Here is a 23332-nt window from a genome sequence, read left to right as displayed (position 1 = left end):
ACTCCGGTCTGAATGGCAAACCTCATGTTACCCGGCAGAACACCACTTCCCTTCTGTTGTTTTTGTTTTTGAGCCCTCCTGTCTAACTCTCTCACCGTCTCATTGTGTCGACGTGCGGTGCATTCGCTGTCTGCCCGCTCGCAGTGTAAATCTCGGCACCCCGCAGCAGAGGCATGTGTGAGATCACACCTCCCTAACCGTCTTCAATCCCCAAACGGACTGTTGGTACTTTACACCCGTTTCAGTTTCTCTCACCCCGGAGGTTGCCAAATAGTGATCCCTTCATTGCTGTCCGGTATGGGATGTTATACCAGCTGCATAGCTAAAGGGCTGACCAATTTGACAGTGCTCTCTTGATCTCACAATTGCTAGGGACAATATTTTTGAAATAACACACATTTTTTCAAATTACATTTCTCAGCCTCGACAAGCTATCAACAAACACCTTTCTGACACAAAATCAACATATGAGAATAATCATAGTTATCAAAACATGCAATTACATATGGGCATTTGTAAAACAACACTAACTAGATGTAGAAGTGTCTTATCAGTTTTCTATGCTACTATTACTACTAGCTGTAACTGTATGTTTGTTATCAATGGTGATGTACATGCATGAATACACACACAGACAGCTGTGTTTATTGTGTGTTTCAGTGCACTCAGTGAAACTCAGTTCAGCCGTATCATGCTGAGAGCAGACACAGCTGAACTGAACTCATCAATAACAAGCAAAACTATTATTAGCCCTAATTAATTCAATTGAAATAAACCCATGTTCAAATGTTAACACAGTTTTCTAAATGTCAGCGAAATTGGTCTTTTTGGCAAGTAGCTCTTGTGATGATCATAGCAGACCTTTTGTGACATTTCCAAAACAATAGGTAATAAGGGTTTCCTTGGGATAAAGGTTGTGTTGTGTAGCTGTCCTCTGTTATTGGTAAACATAAATAAACAAACCCACCTGTGCATGACTTGCTATAGTCTTTGCTTCCCTGTTCCCGGCTGTAACACCCACACACAATCTACAGCTGTCACTCCACGGGTGAATCTCATTTTCAGCCTGGTCACTGCAGAGTTCTATTACTGAGCGTGTACAGCTCATGATGTTACACGTCGCTCAATCAAAACGCTTTTTTTTAATCTCCTAGACTCAGGTTTGTGGAACAGTGTTGTGAACGGAATGGGAGGATAAAGCAGAGAGCTCTCTTTTCCAGGAACCTGTGTGCTTGCAAGAAAGCCAGCACAGTGTGACATTTTTAAAACCGCCTTTGGTTTAGTTACTGTTGAACGAGTGAGCACCAACCCCAGTGGATATGTATGTATGTATGTATGAGCATGCATGTACTTGTGCGCCCACTAGCCCCAAAGTGTTGAGTTTTACATGAGGACAGACAGTAGTCGACATTAAACACTGAACTTGCTACGCGCTGCATGACTAGGAATGCAGGTCCACGCTCGAGTGCTGCACCCGAACAAAGGGCACACATTGTGTTCAAAAAGTGCTGGCTCACAAAAGGGCCCTCACAAAGCCTGAAATGAACCCCAGACAAGCCACCGGTCTGCTGTACTTCCTATTAGTCCGGCCAAAGCAGCAACCCCTTGCAGACAGAGGCAGTAGCTGAAACACCTTTTGGGTCTCAGAGATACAGTAGATGTATACATCCACTTTTATATGTCTGTTCTTAGTTAGATAAATGTGACCTTATCATCAGTATGAATATTAAACTGTGGGTCATCATTATGACAACACCTTTCACATTGCACATAGTTATTTGATCTGTTGTTGATATAATAATAATAATTATTGTTAATTTTTTTTTACTAGTCCATCCAGTGGTCAATCTTTTGACAAGAGGATTTAGAAGAAAAAAACATCCAAATCCAACTTAATAACTTATAAAGACTCCTAATTAAAAACATTAGGTCATCGACCCCATTATAGGTCTATTCAGAAAGAGACCAGCACCACTCCTGTCTGTCTGTGTGTCTCTCTGATGTAATTATACCTTACCCACAGGGAAAAAAGGCTATTTTTGGCAATTCAAGAGGAGAGGAGGAGGAAAAAACGCTATTTCTGGAAGAATATACCACTTAATTATTTTAGTCTGCTGTTGCAATTTAAATCTTAAAGGTATTTTGCTGTTTGCTTTCATGCTTATGGAAGGATTCATAGTTTGAATTTAGCTTAATCACTGATATTAACAATCCATTTATTTTTCAATCCAGTTTAAGGATTTATAATGTCATCCAGAGTGGTTTAAAAAAAAAAAAAAAGAAAGACAAATATGATGAAATGAATGTAATTATGGAGATGGATGACTGCATGGGTGAAGAGATGAGTGGATGATGTAAATATGGATTCATACAGTAGACGCAGCTTGCTGTTTAATTGGGATCGATGCGATATATGCCATCATTTGTTATTCGCTCATATTGAGAGCAATATAGCGTCGGAAACAATAGATTTCTAAACAATCTGATCAATACTAATGCCGGGTCACTTTGCTGTAAGTGCATATGGAGGTCATTTGACCACCATCATTGGATGTGATCACTAAGCCTTTTGGCTCTAAACTGTGTGCCCTAGTTTTGTCAACAAGGGCAACGAGACCCTTTTACTCAACTGAAGTGTGCTTGTGTGTGTGTGTGTGTGTTCATACGAGAGACAGAAACACTACAGTTGGGTTAGTTGAAGACTAATTTATAATAGATAAGATTTTAATTGGCTTTTTTAGGGGGGGAAAACACAAGTCTGAAAGCTGACTGAATTCTTACAATCAAATTAAAGAATAACCAATTGACGAAAACTTTTAACTTGTCCTTGGATGACGTGTGAAGCTTTCAGTCTTGCAGTCGGACTTTTCCATTCCGTGGCAGATAAGAAGGGGAACGATATGTGAAGAAGAAAAAGAGAGCCCACAGTCTCTCTCTCTCTCTCTCTCGCTCCCTCTCTCTCTGTTAAAAAGCAGGTAGGGTTTAATCTGTCACTAAGCCCCATCATTCATTGCCTGCTCCCTTTCCAGTATCAGTGTCCCCTGGCTTCTACAGTGACTATCAGACCATATCTCGGTGTAGATGGCCCTGCATACTTTCCATGGCTTTATGGCAGCACTGGGATTATTATTCAGCACAGTAGCAGTCACTAGAGACGTCTTCCAAAGGGAAGTTAGATTACATGGAAATTCCCTGTTATTTAGCTTTGGAGTAGCATTTTCGAGTCCTAATTTGTGAGCTAGAGTTAATAAAAATCCTTATCTCATACACTATTGGATTGCAATGAAATGATGTGCTGACATACATGGTCCACAGGAGAAGAGATCCCACTGCATTTTGGTGATCCCGTGACTTTTTTTTTTATGTCTTAGTGAAATCTCTCAACAGCTGTTTAATGGATTGCTGTAACATTTGGTTTGGTAAAGACATTCACGTTCCCCTCAGGAGTCATATCCACAGCTTTCCATATTATGCCGTCATCAGGTTCAAATGTTACATGATGACGACGTGCCTGCGAAGCTTAATTCATTCCCATAAGTCTCAGCTGTATGTTTCCAGTGTTTACTGCTAACTAGCAAATGTCAGTATGCGAACATGCTAAGATAAGATGATAAACATACCTGCTTAACAACATCAGCATGTTAGCATTATCAGCATTAGCATGTTGGCATCTGTATGTACAGTGTGTGTGTGTGTGTGTGTGTGTGTGTGTGTGTGTGTGTGTGTGTGTGTGTGTGTGTGTGTGTGTGTGTGTGTGTGTGTGTGTGTGTGTGTGTGTGTGTGTGTGTGTGTGTGTGTGTGTGTGTGTGTGTGTGTGTGTGTGTGTGTGTGTGTGTTATTTCACTTTGTACCCCTCACACAGCATCAGCATGTAACAGAGTAGAGGATGACTTCCCCTGACGTGGCATGGCTGCATCAAGTAGCAAAGCCCTGGCTGTGTTGGCACAAAGCCTCTGGTGACATATACGTGTGTGTGTGTGGGGGGACTGGAGACACGTGTTAGGCCACTGGTAATTGCGTGCGCGGGGTCGGTAACTGCCAAGTGTATGCGCGGTAATGGTTGTGTGAGAGCACATTTGACTGGTGAATGTTTGTGACATTATTTACAGCGAACACTTGTCGGTGTATATTAATCAGCAGGGCCCATTCTTGCATCACAGCCAGCCACCCTCAGGGCAGCATGCTGCACTCTGATACTCACACACCACCACCTCATGCTTGCTGCTTCCTCCTTCCTTTTCTTCTTCCTATTGGATGAGAGGGCGGGTAATGAGCCGTGATTGGAGCAGCCGCCTTCCCTTTTACAAATGTCTCTATGTACGTCGTGGTAGGATTTTTCTTGTACTCACGCTCTGGTACCTTTTTCTTTCCTGTCCCTCTAGCAGCCTGTTGTGTCTAATGTGTTGCATAAAAAAAAAAAAAAAGTAGTCCAGTAGTGTCCACTGCCATATTGACCCCCTAGCATGGAAATAGCATGTCAAGGTCATAACAGCTGGCTCCCACCTCCTATCTGTGCCTGTGAGCATTTACACAGAGGAACACCACATCAACAGGCCTGCATTAGTAATCCATCCATGCTCTGGTGAATATGTACATGTGTTAGTTTGTCTTTCAGCCTGTGTTTTCTTGTCTCTTCGTCTGTGCTGCTCTCTGCTAGTCCCAGCACTGTTCTCCTTTTACAAGTCTGTCCCTCTGTCTGTGTGTGACTGCCAGAGCTTAAAACCAGTGTGTGTCACTGCTTTTTGAAAGCCAGGCTTCTCTGCCAGAGTTGTAAGCCTGTTTTTTTTTGTGTCTGTCCAGCAGCGTGTCTGTCTGGCCTTTAGGACATGGCCTCTGCTTCTGGCTTCTCAGAGGAGCAGCTGTGTTGTTATCTGGGTGGCAACTTTTTTTGGGGAGTGCAGACCGGCTATAATATATCATAAATGTAGCTTTATGTATTTCAGTCATCAAGATAGCAGTTATGAAAGCATTTTATTTCACACTAAAGCAAACGGGTTACAACAGCTGGTCACACAACTTTTTGCAAGAGCTTCTAAGTTTATAAAACGGTCACACAAACAAGAAATCATAATGCCACTCTTGTGTGTGTGTGTGTATATAAGCAAAGCCAGCAGTCAACCAGGGACGAGTAAGGCCCGCGGTGTCGCAGCCTGTCCTCAACAGTAATGGCAACGCACACACTTGATATTCAGGCCTATCGGCTGTTGATTTGCACATTGGCTGTCAGCTCTGTCATGGCGAGCTGTACCAAATAACAATCTAGATTATACATTGTGAAGGTGTGCTGTCAAATGCATGGAAGAGTTAAGCATACAAAAAATAATTTTCTTGTTTCCACCGGTCTGAAGCAGTTAACAGGACAGACTCTACATTCTTCATGCAGAGACATCAACACTGTCTGAGTTGAATCAGAGGACACGGTATCCAAGGCTAGCTGGAATTGTGTTTGATCAAGCTTCAATTAGGGAGGCAGTGAAGTTTTGAAAAGTGTGTGTGTGTGTGTGGTAGAGAAGACAGGAGGAGAAAAACAGGCACTTCTCTGTCTGCTACAGCCCATTTTTATTTGTCCATTACACAAGCACAATAGTTACACAGGAATAGCAGCTGAAAGCATAGAGTAACATGTCCACAACCTTTTGGCGTGCAAACTGTTGCGTCAGGCTTCCTAATAAACCTCCTGCGGTTCGGTCTCTTATGTCAAGTTGTTTACGGAATAGTGTCGTGGTAGCAGCAGGAGGGGAAAGAGGGTGAAGTGACCAAACAACACGCAGGGAGAATAAGAGAGCCTGAACAAGTGCACGTCCTCCACGGAGTGCCGTGAGTGGGCGATGTGGAAAAACAAGACATCTGCCGCTTTGTCCAGTAGCCTCTCATTCACACAGGCCTAAAAGGAACGGCTGAACAAGAAGACTTTTACTGCTTTAGGAGCTGAGGCCAAATGCACAGGTAAAGAGAGACCTCCGAATATAGTCCTCCTGTAAACTAAAGTCAACCATTTTTTTTATATTTATTTATTATACATCTCGGCATATTGTCCTCTTATTCCCTTCTCCTCTCTTTCAGGGGATTTTGTAGAGTGGTGTTCCACCCCCCCCCACCCCCGCCTTCCCTTAAATGACTCCAAAGCACTTTTAGGATTTAGCCTGGAGGATTCCACACGTTTGTTTATAGCGTTAAGCCGTTAGCCGGACACTCTCCTCTTTCACTCTCCTCTTTTTCTTTATGCCACCCATCACTTTCCCAGGCATTTTGGCAGAGCACGTCTAAACATAAAGCTATTAAAAGCCCATCGGTGCTTTTGATTTAGCTCGTCTGATCTCCTCTGCCTGTGTGTGTGTTCTCTTTGTTCATTTGGTCTAGTCATCGTCTTTTACTGCTGCTATCATCACCCGAACACTTGGGCCGGCACTGGGTGGTAAAGAAGATGGTGTATTTAAGTGAACCGCTGGCCGTATGCCTGTGAAAGCGGTTTGCGAGTCCGACGGCTACGTTTTTCTACCAGGAACTTTAACAGCGGTTTATCAGTGTTCACGTGGTTTACTATAAATCCTTATCGACTTTCTTAAAGCTATAGTTTTTAACCTCTGTTGCCCCCATGAGGAATTCTGAGTAAGTACAACAACACTGACTGTCAGCGCATCTACAAAATGTTAGGCCTTTGGGATTTTTCCGAGCTCCTGTGCCAGTGTCGGGGGGGCGACACCAGTTTGTAGCGCTGCCATACTGAGAAATACAGAGATGCCCTATAACTTGAACTATTATTTAATTTCATTTAACTTTTATTTGAAATAATAGTTCAAGTTATAGGGCATATTAGCCTTCGGTTGTGTGAGGAAAGCATGACACAGGCCTTACTGAGTTCCTCGCTGCCAGGACATTCATCTTGACCATGACCGCCACAGAATTTGTCTCTGGTAATATGAGATTTCCTAGCCGGTGCAAGCTTCCCAGAACTGAGCAGGTGTTGACACCACACTTAAATAACTGTAGTAGCAAGTCATGTTTTCAATCGACACTCAGATGGGTCACTGGTATATTGTGTGACTTGTTTATGGTCTGGTTCCGTCTTTAGAAAGGGCTCGCACCTTATTCAGAGCTTGTTCTTTCTTTCTTTCTTTCTTTCTTAACTAGTGTTCAGGTTACGTTGGCAGCGACAGAGGCTGGGGTTGCCCTCAGGGTTAAAGCAGCAGTGCGGAGGTATAGCTTCCCATTGGCCCTCAATGGAGAACACTTCCTTCACTTCTCCACAGAGGACTAAGTCTCTGTTGGCCTGGCCTTGTTTGCCTCTCCTCTCCTTCTCTTGACACAGACCAACTAAAAGATACTGACAGAAGTCTTTAGTCACCAACATGATTGGCTTTAATCACTTTTCTGACAAACATTATGACCAACATGTTTCTCCATTCTGTTCAATGGTAACTTTAACTCGGGGACCAGTTATAGAAATCTATGGCTAGATTCATGACACTAAATCAAATCTGATCGGTGTACTTGAAGCTGCTCTCCTGCAACAAATTCAAAACTCATTCTACGAAGCACGAAGCCAAGAAACATAAATTCCTAACTTGTTAGGTCATAGCCCTTACTCTGTGTTAAATGTTTAATGGCTTTGAAAATGATTACTGGTGCCCAACAACCACCTAAAATTGCATTTGATATTCAAAGCACAAACGATCTGCTTCATTTCCCCTCACATGGGGGTCTCTGTCAAGTGTGTCTGACGCAATGAGAAACACTGTTAGTCGCATTCAGTGTTGTCTCCGTGGACAATAGCTCTTTGGTCCTGGATAGAGGCCTTTGAGGTAGATTTCTAGACACACAGTAGACAAGTGTCCAATGTTATTCCTTGGTCTACATTTCGTCTCTTTAGGGCAGTAATTATGGATGTTCAAATTGAAAGGATTGTGTTTTGAAACTTGATTTTGATGATGAGAGGCAAGGTGCGAGCCTTCTTGAGTCCTCATTATTTTGACACTGCTTGTCCTCACCCAGCCGTATTGTCCTCAGTTCACCTATGTCATGACTGGCTTAGCTGCTAAAATATGTCCCAAGTCTGCATACAAATATCAGTGCTATTTGAGGTCTGCAGTGCTGCTTATGTAATAATACTTGGCACTAGATGGAAGAGCTGACCAATTAAAATCTTAAAATGTCCTGTTAGAGAGGATAGGAACCGTTGTCTTTTTAAGTCCCTGCTTGTGGAGTCCAGCCCTCGAGCGTGGAAATGAAGAGAAATGAATGCAGCGCTCGATGTAAACAAAGAAATTAATCAGAAACATGAAAACCCACACTGGAGACATGCACAAAAACACAACCCAGGCACATGACCTTGTCGACCGGTTTCAATGTGATTGTGAATTCTGGCACGTTATCGCCTCACAAGAGCCTGTCAGCGTGTCCATCTCTACCTTAAGGATTTCTCAGGCCCCGTCTGTCTGTCTGCACATGAGGCTGTAGGTCTGCAGATTAATTTTGGATAGTCAAAGTGTATCTTAAAAATGTTACTGTACACGCAGTTTTATGCAGTTCATCTCTTAAATTTGCATCAGTATTATTCGGCACTAAACATATTAAAGCCGTGTATTAAAATATATAGTTTGTTGCAAAGCATTTATTATAGTTTGCATTGAGGCCAAAGTCGCACAATGGGCTTTCACATCGGCAAAGCTCTGTGCCAGTACATTTGTCAAACCAAATGTTGAACCGGCTGGCTTGTTCAGAACACCTCGGCTTGGAACCTCAAAGATTGGTTTATCAGCTGGTACAAAAAGTGTTTTCTGTTTTCTTGAGAACTGTGACGAAGGAAGAAGACGAAGGCAGCTACAATGTCCAAGGCAGCAGAAAAGAAAAACTCCACAGTGTTGTGATTTGGGCATCAACCGACTTCCAGGAAAAGTTAGAGAGCAGAACAAGATGGAGCAAGAGCACGACATTAGGACGGTTGAAATTTGGTTCTGCTTAAACTGGTCTGAACACGGCCTGGTTCGCCAGAAGGAACCAAAGTTCTGACACTCCAGAACCGTGTCTGTGGGAAAGAGCAGCAACGGATCCATGAGAAATTGCAACCGAATGTGGCGTCTAAGAGCGAGGACCTCGGACGGCTCAAAGAGGCCCCAGTGTTGGGTTGCTGCTGGGGTCTCATCCCGTGACCCCGTTGTGTTTGATTAGCATCGGGTTCCTTAGGACAGGTGTGGAAACATACAGAAGATGAACCTCTTTCTGCTCTGCAATGACAAGCTGCATAAACAACCAAAGAAGCTCATACACCGCGATATGGATACTTCTTTCAAATATTTGTGGAGTCGGGAACTTTATTTTGAAATCTTGGTGTTCTCCGGACAAACGTGAAGGAGGGCATTTTTCTCATGCGACATGTGAGGAAACCCTGCAAGACCACACAGCTGTGAAGACATTGCTGCTTGTCTTTAGTATCACATAGCTGAACACACACACACACACACACACACACACACACACACACACACACACACACACACACACACACACACACACACTATGCATTCAGTGTACAAATGAGGATGCATCTTTTAAAAAAAATATATGTCTGTTAAGATTCTTTCCAACAGCATGCCCCTTCCCCCGCAACACATGCTAACAACAAGTATAGAAAATGTTTTCATGTACAGTACTAGTATTTTGATGATTAGTGCATATAAATAAGTAACTCATTGCCTCAAATTACCAAGTTATTCATTATCCCGTATAGGGCTGCAACTAATGTGCTGAAATGCTGTTACTAATTACCTAATGTTTACTAGAAATCACCCAACAACTTTAACCCTAAATACCTGCTGGCTTCTATTGGCCATTCTGAAAAAAAAAATCCCCCTAGCCTCACCAATAAACTGCTATGTTGTTCATCACTTAACAGGTGGTGTTTGTATAACCGTGTGAGTTTGAGGCAGATTCAGCTGGGAACAGAGTGAACATGCTTATTCATCCGCAACCCCCCTACCCCCCCCCCCCCCCCCCCGACAATCCACTCAGGTTAAACACAAAGCCAGAGAAATGTGTGTGTGTGACGTCAGGCCTATGTGCATTGACGTCCAAATGCCTTCTAACTTAAAGTTGTGACGGTAGAGACTAGTACATGCTCGAGGAGGCCTTCACTGACCTCCGTTTTAGTCAAACATCAAACTAATCTTCCAGGAGGTGGGGGAGGGGGGGGGGAGAATGTGTCTGGATCTCATCTTGCTTGGAAACATTTTAGCTAATCATTAAGTTTTATGTGGAGGATCCTTGAAGTATTGCCAAAGGCTTACGGAGTGCAGTTGAAACGCAGGGGGAGTATCAGTTTGCTCCTAATATGTGCATTGTTCTTTTGTAGAAACCCTTTTTGGAGTGTTTGTTTTTGATTGGAGGACATATCATTATTTGACCAAGCTTCTTTGTCTGTTCAGGACAAACATCCACTGTCATGCTTTTAACCTGAAGTTGGCTTGCAGCTGCTTGTTGTTGTTGTTGTTTTCTCGCCTTGGTATATTTGTGTGTTTCTTGTTCAACGCCCCTCCATGCGGTTTTTCAGATAGATCTGCATTAACCGTGACAGAAAAGCCAGGTTTCACACCAATACAGCCCTATTTGTAACCAAATCCACCCTCCTTGCATTGTTTTTGCTCTGCACTGAAGTTGATATTTTGTGCTGTTTTGCTGGGACACCAAGGTAATGCTGATAAATCATCGTGATGGTGTTCACTGTTCAGGCATCCAAATAAGACCTACTGATACAGTTATTATTAGTATAATATGCTATATATAGATGGCTAATGGTTCTCTCTTCTATGTTGTTTTTACCAAAGGATACACACATTTTTAGAGGGAGTAGATGCATCCATACTTCCCGTTTCTTCCTCTGCTGTTAGTAGATCTTCACCCATACTCTGTATTCATCCCCTCACATTATATGCTTCAGTAACCATTTCATTTAGCATTCAAGGTTTTCAAGTTTTGTAAGCTTAGGTATTTATTAATGTATTTTCAACAACTATTTAACGCAATTAAGTGAAGACCTTTTAAAAGCTAATGCTAAGCTCTTAATAATTCCTAAATATTGTTGTAGTTTAGTGCAGGTGCGCAGGAAAAGCTGCCTTTGTACCAAATGGCTGTAGGCGGAAAACCCTGTACAGCAGCGCATTTGTTGCTACAGTACATCTGCGCCCGTTTGTTTTTTCCCTGTTTCTCTCGCCCAGAGGGGTTTCTGTTGTTTTGTCAGGCCGACCCCAGACATTGGGCCCGCCCTCTGCTGCAGATCCCATGGCGTTGAGCTAGACATCCCCTGCCCTCCTGTCCTCAAACATTACTGCTCAGCACAGAGTTGGAACAAACCATGTTGTTTGGGGGGGGGAGGAGAGCCCATGCTGATTTTTGGAAGGGGCCAGGATTGACATGTTCTGGTATTTATGGTGTATGGTGCTCTTTAATATATCAGAGTGAAATGGGTCGAGAACACAGGTTTTTCAATGAGTATACACACAAAAGGGAAATGGATGAAATTAGTAATTTCTTTCCGTCTGTCCTTTGCACTAAAAGTGCTAGAGTGTGGCCATAGAGCACCCTGCTTGAAAGGGATTTTTAATAGTTGCTTGGCAACATTTGGAGCTATTATCAGCTTTGTGCACATGCATCTGTAATGGAATACTAGAGTCAAAAACAAAACGGTGTGAACATGCTGCCCAAGTCCTCCTTTGCTAACACCTGGCTTCACCCCCAGTATCCCACAATCCCCTCTGCTAAGTGGCAAGCACATCCTGTTCATTAGTTATTAGTTTTTCCACTGGTAGAAAACCAATTTTGAGCTACTCTACCTCTTAGCTCCCTCTAATCCATTTTAATTGTAGAACACGGACATGAATATGCCATAAGACAGAGCTGAGTGAAAGGTGGCAGTCTTTGGATGAGCTCCCATGTGTCCCAGTATGGAGTTTACATTCATTATTCACATGTCATTAGTCTCGTAATCTTGCACAATCTATAATGTAAATGAGTGCAGGGCAAGGTTAGTGAGACGAGTGTGCATCTAGTTTTCAATTTCAAAGAAGAGATAAAAGAAAAATCAAACTGTTATGATGTAGTATTCACAGGTTTGTGCACAACGTAATGACATTTGTGCTGCGAGCTGCTCTCTACATTTTATACTAGGTTGATTGAACTCCAGATAATGTTTTTTTTCTTCTCCAAAATAGCAGGCAGTGTTTTGGAAAATGAGCTTGTTACACATTGCTGAGTCATGTAGACCTGTTCCTGTGTGGCACAAATGTGTTAGTGCAGCATCAGAGTGTTGCTGCCTGCATTAGTCGGCCTCCATTCCCTTTCTTACATAGGACGTAATAATAAAAAGTCTATGCGTGTGAAGCGCCCTGTCATGTCGGGGTCACAATTAAATCGTGTTCGCAACATTAGGTCAGGTCAACCACATTTGATTAATGCATGTCTGGTAATAATCCCCTTTTTTTCTCCCCCTTTTTTAAATCCTAGTGCCAAAATTTGACCTCTCCAAAAATCCCACAGAATTCATTCATAAATAATGAGTGCAGGTTGGTAAGCTGCAGGAACAGCTGTGGATCAAATCAAATAAGCTTGTTCATTATCTCATTGCAGCAAATTAAAATCTGGAACTCCTGTAGCTCATATCTGCTACACTTAATGTCATATTTAAAATGTTTTGATGAATACAGAATAGAAGTCAAATATTTTTTTTTAAATCACAAGTATACAGTTTATTTGTATGTCATTTGTAGAGCAGTACTTTACAGTACAAAAGGCTGGGAGCAGATAGGGTTAGCGTTCATTCCTCTGCTCACTTTTTCCTCCTTCAGCAGCACCGCAATAAACAAACCGACTGTGTCACTTTCTCTGGCTGTACACGCTATCCCGAGTCCTGAGCTGACCCGTAGTAATCTCTCCAGTCCCCAAAATCATGTCATAAGCCCCTGTATCCCCCCTCCCCCCTCCTCCTTCTGAGCTCCTAAAATGACCCCATATCCTTCACTGCAGCTCTGAGCTCCTAAAGCCCCGTCATCTTACCTCCATCCGATAAACCCGAAGAGGCCAATTATAGGCTAATTAAGGGTTATTAGCAATATCAGCTGCCCTCCGGAATGATGATACAGCAGCAGTTTTGTCTTGAAATATTATTGGAACGGCCTTTTCTAAGAAGCACATATTCACACACATATGTGGTGGTCACATCTGTGCAGTCATCCAGTTTAGTGTTGAGTAGCCATTGCTAGCATGCTAACGTGCTAAACTAAGAGGGTGCACATGGCAAATATCTGCAACATCAGAAATGTTAAGATGTTTGGATAATAAGTGGTTGTTCGGTGCTCAAACTTAGGATGTATTGTAATAATTTGTCATATACCATACACACCAGATTTAGAGCAATTCATGTCGTTCTTCACAACTTTCAATACCCAGCCAAGTCCTAATATAACATCATAATTATCTGGGTCAACGGGGGCTAAGTTTAGCTTCATTTTTGATACCGGCTTTTCAGGATTCCCAAATCTCTTGAACAATTAAACAAGAATACAGAATTAGGAGAGAGGTGGAGAGAGAAAAGGGGGGATGAAAGGAAGGAGGGCAAACAATTCGTTGCATTGTGTTTGCTGCCCGGCGCATGGTTGGACCAGTCTGGGCTGGCTTGTGTGAGGCAAGCAGAAGGGAGAAGAGGTGGCCTGTGAAATAATCGGACCTCAAATAGAACAGGTCCCATTGAACACACACAAGGCCTTGAATCAGACACTTCTTCATCACACCCGCCCACACACACATGAGGCAATGCTGAAGAAAAGTGTCGGGGAATGCGGCGAGCGCTCTTTCAAAAAGGTAAGGAGAATAAAAAGGCAGAAATGCAAGGAGAGGAGGATGAAGTAGTTTGCAGGAAGGTGATGCCCTGACATTTGTGAATGGAGGTTGAGCATATCAGGGTTCTGGATGAAGCTGAGATGGCTGAAAAAGTCAACAGCCCACCCACAACAGTTTGCTGATATTATAAGTGAAAGTAAGACAAAAGTACATTTGTTTGAATTGGATTTTTAACAATTTCAGTATCTGGAAATTGTTTCCTTACTTGTCTCTATGGGATGGGGTGGGTTTATAATCTTGTTTTCTGACTCATTATGGATCCGTCCAATGCTTTGTTTGGAAAGGTGTGGATGATTATAGCCGCGGGTCACTCGCTTGTGAAATTGCTAGGAGCCGACGGAAGAGGCAAAAATGCAGAAATGAGATAAAATGTTTATTGTGCCGCTGATGATGTCATGTTCCTCTGGTGATAATGATGACTCAAATGTTCTTTGTGATTGGACAGCGGCTCTGCCCTGTGTCATACACTGAATTATAGAGTGAATGAAGAACACCCACACACACACACACACGCTCAGCTTCCTGGTATCTGACGTGCAAGCTCACACAAGAGGATGTCTGGATTTTTTTGTGTTTTTGTGATTTCTCTCCGAGGAAAAAAAACACCTGAAATATTAGCTTTTTGTCCTACTCAAGGACGGTCCTTGAATGAAACTGAATTAAGGAACAACACTTTTTTCCGCTCCTTTTCATCAAATCTTTAAAGCCTTTCACCGCCTCCGTGACAGGACTGTGGCATTGGCAAAATCTCTCGCTCCCCCGGTTTACCTTGACAGAATGATTTTTGCAGTGATGATTTGTGGGTGTTATTCAAACTTTTTCTCGTTTTAGAAATGGAAGAAAAACTCCAAAAAAAACAGGACATTGACATTTTTTATGTTTTAATGCTTCACTGCTCACACCCCCGCAAGCACGCCTTGTTCTTTGCTTTTATGGTCGGAATAGGTCAGCCATTTATACTCTGCGATATTATCACTACATGAAATATTAGGACTTATTGATGGGCTGCAAAACACTAGCAAAAGCGATTGGTCATGGTCAGTGTCTGGCCCCGACTATAGTGAATAGCTACACCGCCACCTCCAGGGTGAACTGGTGTGCCTTGTGTCAGCTGTGCAGCCTTGACAATAGCTTCATTGTTTTCATTATCTTTTTAAAGTCAGACTGAACTCAAAGCTTGTCTCCCACTTCACTCATTCTGTCTCTCCTATTTTCACCATCAGCCTTTGTTATCTGTATTTTGTGTTCTTTCTCAAGAACATGTGGATGTTTTGTTGTATTAACATAGCTGTCATTCTCGACTCAAAATGAGAATCCTTAGGGGCACTTTACACGGCCACGCAAAACGGTGCATACGCAGAAAAATTTCTGCGGTTGCACTATATCATTTACAGGAAAACAGCAAACGCAAACGCAAACGCAGGCATGAACCGCAGATTTTTGAGATCACCTCCGAGGGAGGATTTTTTGGAAAACTTAACGGTTTTGGTTTCCTGTAAACACCGAATCCATTTCCCCTGATAACGCTGACGTCACGGCTCCACCCTCACACATGCGCATTGCGTTTGGATATAAATAGGCATGCGCCGTCTTTGTAGGTCCACGTGTGCCAGTTGGAAAACAACAACAACAATGGCGGATCACCGAGCTGTATTCATTGTGCTCATGGACGTTGTGCTGTTGCTGATGCATTTGTTATCGTGCCACCAATCGCTCCTACAAGCAAATAGGGAAAGAGTTGTGCTCTGCCTGTTTTTCTAGCTAAATAAACGTGTGTCACTTCTATATGCCAGGGACACGGCTCTACATTAAAAAAACACTATCAGCGTGCAGCGGTTAAGTTAGGCTACTGTTCAACAAAAGGAGCATTAAGGCTACGGCTTCACAGTAAAAGCATTTCACTGGCTAAACATTCATAGCATTTCGCTGGACACACGTGAGTTGACTTTTATTTTGAAGTACGCCTAACAGGAAAATATCCGCTCACGAAGCCCCTTCACTATCAGCAAGTCTGCTGTTTTTCCGAGTTCAATGCGGTGAAATAAGAGGACAGAAAGCTTGTCTTTTACAATATTTGTAACCCCAAGCTTACACCAACCGCTTTATGAACGTTAGTGGCATTAATTTTCGGTTACAGTAAGGTTTTATGCATCAAATTGTACCGGAAGAGCTATCTACTAGGCTGTGTCACCGCTGACTATTGGCTTGGCATGGCTGCTACTTCAGCGATTTCGGCCCGTTTCCTCTGAAAACTTTGTGTACGGGTGAAGATGTCAGATAAATTGTGTCTGAACGGGGTTTTTTTTTTTAAACCAAAAACGGGAAAACTCACGTTTTCACCGTGTAAAGTGCCCCTTAAAGATACAGTACAATGTTCCTCTTAAAGGTGGAGTCAGTGATTCTGAAGAATGTACCATTTCAGTATCGGTTCTCGATACCCATCTCTGTGTGTTCACCTACAAAGCCTGGTGGTCATATCCATTTTTTAATGTTCATAAAAAAGAAATTAAAATAGTCATGGGTCTACTTTAATGCAGTTCACTTTGAAGATATGAGTTGAGTTCTGATCTCTTCTGGTCTCTCTTTCCCTCCAACAGATCCAGTTTGCGGACCAGAAGCAAGAGTTCAACAAGCGTCCCTCCAAGATCGGCCGGCGCTCTCTGTCCCGCTCCATCTCCCAGTCCTCCACAGACAGCTACAGCTCAGGTAAACACACACACTCACACATATGCATGAGCAGCACACACACGCACGCACAAAAAACATGCACTCTGTCCCCCATTGATCAGTGTCTCAACATCACACTTATCTCACACTTATCAGGCAATACTAGAAAATGATTGGACAACTTTCCATTACGTTTTTGGATGACATCATAGTCTAGAAAGTTTTTCACCTGGAAGAATAACCCGACTGTCTTTCTAGCTCTGATTCTCCCTGTCGGACACTGCGGTTCATGCCAATTAAAAAAAAAAAAAATTGTGTTGTGTCTTAATAAGGCCGTTAAAAAACGTTCACATGACACCCGACATTGTGTTTTAAAAATGCATAATTTTAACAGCGTGAATCAAGCCAGCAGTGTTACATATTCCAAAGTTTTTTGAGAGGGTATTTTTCTGGGCCTTTTTAGTCAGTCCAGAAAACAGTTTTAAGCATTTGGTCTTTGAATTGTTCTGAAAAAGTGAAAAATATCAGTTTTACCTTGATGGTAAAGAAGAAGAAGAGGGAAGCATTTACACACGGCATCAAAACCAGTTGTGAAAAATTCACAAAGGAATTGCAGCTAGCTTAGCCTAGCATGCATACAAATCTGTTCCAGCTTTTAGCAGAGCATCAAGATGAGAGCACAGTCTGATATGAGTAAATGAGCCTTTCCCTGCTGTTTCCTAACCTATTGCCAATTTATTGGCCGATCTAAAAGCAGAGTGTTTTGTAAATGTTCATACACTGGTTAAAGCTGCTCGCCACCATAACAGCCTCTTTGAAGTTCCTGCTGTTTCTCTGGGTCATTCCCAGGCCACCATGGATCCTCCACTGAAACCATTAACATGATGAGTTAATCTGTTACTGCTCGTACAGCGTTTGTTCCTGCAGTGGCAGGATGTGGTGGGCAAACAGATGGAGGGCAAATGGACTTTGGGTCAGTATTAGTGGATCGCCGTGATTGGCTGCTCAGGTCAGAGGTGCAGAGAAAAATACAAGTCTAGAGAGTATTTAGTGGTGATACTTCTACTGAGAAAATACGTAGCTTCAGCTCTGTCTTTCAGTGTGTGTGTGTGGGTGTGTGTGGGTGAATGAAAGGCAACCAATTCAAAGCGCTTTGGATAAGAGCGCTATACAAGTGCAGTCTATTTTACCACTTACATCCTAACTTTCTTTCTCTTTACTTTTCTGTTCTAAACTATCATTCACCTCCCTCCTGCAAAACCAGAGGAAGCCTCATTAAATCCCTCTTTACCTCCTATGAACCTTCCTCTCTAGCCCGAGGCTGTCCAATCGCCTCTAAAATAATCTTTTTTCTTTCTTATTCCCCCTAGATATTGGAATGGTGACAAGAGCACTAAGTCTGTTTTTTAATTTCACTCAATGATTTGACAGGCTCATTTGTCTATAAACCCTTACCTATCACCACTAGCAGCTGTAAGTGGAGTAAATTGTGTCAGCGCTGCCAATATTAAGATCATTTTCTTTCAGGGACTTGTGCGGCCCCATTACCTCCCCTTTGAACCCTCTGTTTCATGCTCTCCCTTCACTCTACCGACTCCCTGTCTTCTCCCATTATTCCCTCATTAGAGTGCCTCTTATTTCTCTGATGGTTCCCACAGTGCGGAGGACACACACACAGATAAGACTACTACTTTTCCCAAGAACCACTTTGGTCCATTTGCATTATGGGTAATGTGGGTGCCAGGTTTTTTTCGACAAGGAATTAAATAAAAGATATCTCTCTTGCTCTGTTGCATTTTGATCCTTTTTATTTTTTCCTGTTAAATCGGTGGAATGCTCTTTTAATGGACTGGAGATTAGGTCGTAATTGGGGGATAGGTTAAGGGTGTATTCACACATGCTGTGTTTAGTTCGGTTGAAACGAACTCAGGTGCACTTCCACCTTCGGTGCGCATCTTTCAGACAGGTGTGAATACAGCAATCGCACTCGGGGGCGGACCAAACAAACGCTCCGAGACCCAGCTGAAGAGGTAGTCTCGATGCGCTTCAAAACGCACTCTGCTGCAGTTCGTTTGTGGTGTGAATTTGGCCGGACTCGATCCGACCCAATTGCAGGAAGCACTGCGCCTTTTCTTTCTTTTCTTTTTTAATAAATCGCCATCAGCTTCACATTATGGGAAAGTGTTGTTGTCGCCATTGTTAGGAAGATTAGTTGTGGTTTGACCGGGAGCCCCGAGCGAAAATATTACATTTGATAATGATGCGTGCGGATCAGCGATCAGATGGAGAGGAGCGTCTCCCGTAGCCTACAGTGCCAACAGGTTCACGCTGCGCTTTGCATGAAGTGTGTGTTTTTATTGTTCTTCCCAACGGGACCGTCAATACTGTCCCCGTGTCAGTTTGGTGCTGAACTGCGCCGAACTGACACCCAGCTGATACACAGCTTAATCAGCTGTGTTTCAGTTTGAGCCTATTCTTCACGCGAGTCGCGCGTCCAGCAGCAAAAATACAGTAAAAATGATGTTTCACATCGTAGGCTAGAAGCCACATAACGTGGCATTGTCATAGGGCTACATATTATAAACATATGAAACAACAATAATTAGATTTTTTTCTTCTTTATTTATAGGCTAGATGTAGGCATTTTTATTATTTTTAACTCCATATTATATCAATGATAAATTCGCAGTTTTTACTTCGTTCTTCCTGCTTCTCTCCACCCCAGAATGTCTGTCCAATGAATGAATGACCTTAGATCACGTGTGGTTTTGCTTCGTAATGCTGGTTCACTTGCAAAAGGGGCAATATGAAAGTGGACCACACCAAACAAAAAAATCCAAATTCTATTTGGTCTGGACCAAAGCAAGTGAACTAACGGACTTTCCATGTGTGAATACACCCTAAGTGAAAATTAGATTCCAAAATTCCTCTGTTTTCCAAAAAGGTGTATGCTTTATCCTCTTGAATTTTGATTTTGGAAGATTCTCAAAAGAAAAGTACTGTAGAAGTTTCCTTTATCTGGATTTTTCCCAGAATCCTTTGCTCATGACCCCCCCCCCCATGCTTTCCCTCCTGTCAGTACGGATGGGAGATTTCAAATATTTCCTTTTTGTGAAATATAAGCCTTTTCCCCTCCCGGCCCGGTACAGTAGGTTCTTTAACTTCAGTATCGTTATGCTGTCGGCAACCCAGTGTTATCCGGTTCCGGTCCTTGGTCATTTATTTTGAAAGGGAGGTGGGAGTGATTTTGGCAACTGCTCTGCACAACAAGCCCTGTACCTGTGTTGTGAACCTCACCGCTCTGGTGCCAGACATGGAGGCATCTCCTTCCTGCTGCCATATGCCGTGGCCACTACTGTTTATATAGCTAAGCTCACAGGGACGCATGACATCATGTTTTATACTTTGTTTACGTTCTGCTGCAGTCTTAATGTGGAGAGAGACTGCAGTTGCTCTGTTGGTGGGTACGGTTTTGCACACAGATTTCTAATCGATTAAACTTGGTGCCGCTATGCAGAATCTGTGGCCTACCAAAGTCAAAATATGAAAGGCACACAAGGCAGAAAAGGATGCACATTGGGGTTTACAATGATTACAACCATCTATAATGAAAATATTAGAAATATTATAGAACAATCTGTTTAATGCAGTATATAATTTAATGCCAAATTTAACTTCATAAAATCCAGTGGCAACAGAAAAGTCTTAAGCCCTGCTTTCGAAGAACTGAAAGTTGGAGCAAGTTTCAGGTTTTTCCTGGAGCTTGTTCCAGTTTTGTGGTTCATAAAACAACTGAATGCTGCTGTGTTTCACTCTGTGGGGGACAGTAGGCAAACATGTCCCCAGATCCATCTGAGGAGAATGTGGATGTTCAATTATAGTCCTTACATCTATGTGCATCGATCTTTGGCTTAGTTTGTCAGCGACTGAAAGCTTGAGTAATTGTATGCGACCGACCATATAATAATCACCTGTTGATAGAAAAACATGGCAATCTGTATCGTCTGCGTCTCTTGCTCTGCGTGTGTGACAAACTCACCATACCGCTGTCTGTGGGTATGTGTTCCTCTTTCAGCGGCGTCGTACACAGACAGCTCCGACGATGAGACGTCTCCCCGGGACAAGCAGCAGAAGAACTCCAAGGGCAACGCCGACTTCTGCATCAAGAACATCAAACAGTCCGACTTCGGACGCAGAGAGATCGAGATCGCCGAGCAAGGTAAACCCAAAGGACTGTTATTGCTCACTTTTATAAATGAAGGCACACATACTACATCCAAATGTGTGTGTGTGAGACTGCCTCTTCCACACTGCTCCGAGGCCGTGGCTGCGTTCCAAATCGCGTACTCTTTGTTTTTTCTATTCTACATACTACATATGAACATAAAAATAATCTAGTTAGCATGCAGTAGGCATACAATTGGGACATACTTTACTTATTTATTTCATCATAACATCGTGCTTTGATTTAGCCTTTTTTGTTTTATATCCGTTTGTTTTCATACGGCGGCTCCCTCGACGTGACGTCACTTCCTGTGAGCACTGGATTGTGGGCCAGAATCGCCCAAATAGGATGCAGATTTCAACACTAAAATGATGTTGTAGACATCTGGGTATTTTTAAGCATACTAAATCCGACCCCAAGAATTGGGACATCCTAAATCTTCTTTTTTTTACCATACTGAATAGCAGAAAGTATGCATATTGGAACGCAGGGCATATATCCCCTTCCACTGCAACTGAGAACGCCATTCAAAAAAACCACAACACATAAACACACATTATTCACATCATTTCCTAATTACTCCACAGAGCATACAAGAGGGCATCAGCTGAACCCTGTGGGCTACAGACACAGACACACACACGCATGCACAGACACACACAGACTTTTAAATTCTCACACACACCACTTCAGTAAATCCTTCCGCTGGATGACTTCATGGATTAGTGATCAAGTAAATTATACACATTTTAACCGATGGGAATTCCTAACCCCCATCCAGCTCACTCCTCTATCTACTTATGTGTGTCTTGATTTGTTGAATATGTCTCCTCCCCTCTCAGAGATGCCGGCTCTGATGGCTCTGAGGAAGCGCGCCCAGGGGGAGAAACCCCTCGCCGGTGCCAAGGTGGTGGGCTGCACTCACATCACTGCCCAGACCGCTGTGAGTAGGAACGCCAAACGCATACAGCCACATACAGCCACATACAGTCACATGCAGTCACATACAGTCACATGCAGTCACACAGCCTAAATATGTTAAAAAAACTTGGTTTCTCTCTCTCCTCTTCAGGTGCTGATGGAGACTCTGTCAGCTCTGGGGGCTCAGTGCAGATGGGCCGCCTGCAACATCTACTCCACCCAGAATGAAGTGGCAGCTGCCCTGGCAGAGGGAGGTGAGGCCGTGTGTGTGTGTGTGTGTGTGTGTGTGTGTGTGTGTGTGTGTGTGTGTGTGTGTCCTAGGAGTTTCCTGTCTGTGTGACACCTGCCCTTTTTCCTCCTCTCCCAGTCTTTCACTCCTTAATATATTCAAATGTTCTTCCACATCAATGCTCCCTCTTTTCCGTTACACACGTCATGGCTCCTGTGCTTAGAATGCTTCCCGGTCTCTTTTCTAGGTTTCAGTGTGTTTGCATGGAAGGGCGAGTCAGAGGATGACTTCTGGTGGTGCATCGATCGCTGTGTCAACGTGGAGGGCTGGCAACCCAACATGGTAGCTTACATTTATATTCTCAATTAAGCTTACCTCAGAATGGGAAAACATGTTCTCTTCCCCTTTCCATGCTGATAAGGGACTGCTAATATTGTATAGCAGCATTTTGAGATAAAAAAAAAAAGATCTATAAAATTAGACATCCAGTAATGAGCTGCAGAAATCATTTTTTATTGGAATTATACCAATACCGATTTCTAGTTAAATAGATTTCCTTCTTTTGAATGTTCAAGAAAGAAGAAAAAATAGGTGTTAACTGACCCTACAAATGATCTGCAAGTTTGAGATTCACTTTCAACTACTAAGCAGGTTCTATCTGTCTTTTTCACCCTCACTTTTCTTTCTTTTTTTTTCTCTCTCTCCTTTTTCTCTCTCTCCTTTCTTCCTCTCAGATATTGGATGACGGTGGCGACCTGACTCACTGGATCTACAAAAAATACCCCAACATGTTCAAGAAGATCAAGGGCATTGTAGAGGAGAGCGTCACCGGTGTGCACAGGTGGGGGACGCGACACACACACATCCCTTTTTCCTTTGTCATTTTCTTAAAAGGGTTTTTGGTCAAATATTCTATTGCTTCAGATACAACCAGCCCTCTTTGTGTAAGCTTCAACATGGACTTGCAACATTGTATCATTTAAAAACACAGACACATACTTGCACACTCTCTCACCATGTATTGTGTAACATCACCATCTAGTGGTGAAAATGTTACCACTATAAACAGTGTACTGTGATGACAGCATTGCAGTGTGTATAATAGATTATTAAGAGAGGAGTATTCATTAATGCTAGTAAAACCAAGTCTGTCTTAGATCATCATTGTTTAATATGTATGACTGTTTTTTTTTTGTAATACTGAACAGAGTTTACACTTACATACATATTTTAATTTGTGTGTGTGTAGGTTGTACCAGCTGTCCAAGGCAGGGAAGTTGTGTGTTCCAGCCATGAACGTCAACGACTCGGTGACCAAGCAGAAATTTGACAACCTCTACTGCTGTAGGGAGTCCATCTTAGACGGGTATGAAAGCGTTTGAAGCATTTAGCGTCGCAGGGCT

At 42.8% G+C, this 23332-nt stretch overlaps 1 protein-coding gene across 2 annotated transcripts in view; it reads left to right on the top strand.

The window, feature by feature from the left end:
* Positions 1-23332, top strand: part of ahcyl2b (adenosylhomocysteinase like 2b) — a 38413-nt gene that overhangs the window by 5937 nt on the left and 9144 nt on the right. The window contains exons 2-8 of one of the 2 annotated variants that reach the window (XM_080050741.1): positions 16485-16593; positions 20645-20773; positions 21622-21722; positions 21852-21954; positions 22177-22271; positions 22664-22770; positions 23179-23295. In XM_080050741.1, the coding sequence (XP_079906867.1) occupies positions 16485-16593; positions 20645-20773; positions 21622-21722; positions 21852-21954; positions 22177-22271; positions 22664-22770; positions 23179-23295 (761 nt within the window). Of the gene's footprint in view, positions 1-16484; positions 16594-20629; positions 20774-21621; positions 21723-21851; positions 21955-22176; positions 22272-22663; positions 22771-23178; positions 23296-23332 lie in introns of both variants that reach the window. The other variant, XM_080050740.1, reaches the window with a different exon arrangement.

The sequence above is a fragment of the Ammodytes marinus genome (assembly GCF_949987685.1).
Source record: "Ammodytes marinus genome assembly, chromosome: 22".
Lineage (NCBI taxonomy): Eukaryota > Metazoa > Chordata > Actinopteri > Uranoscopiformes > Ammodytidae > Ammodytes > Ammodytes marinus.
This window is presented reverse-complemented; position numbering and strand designations above follow the sequence as displayed.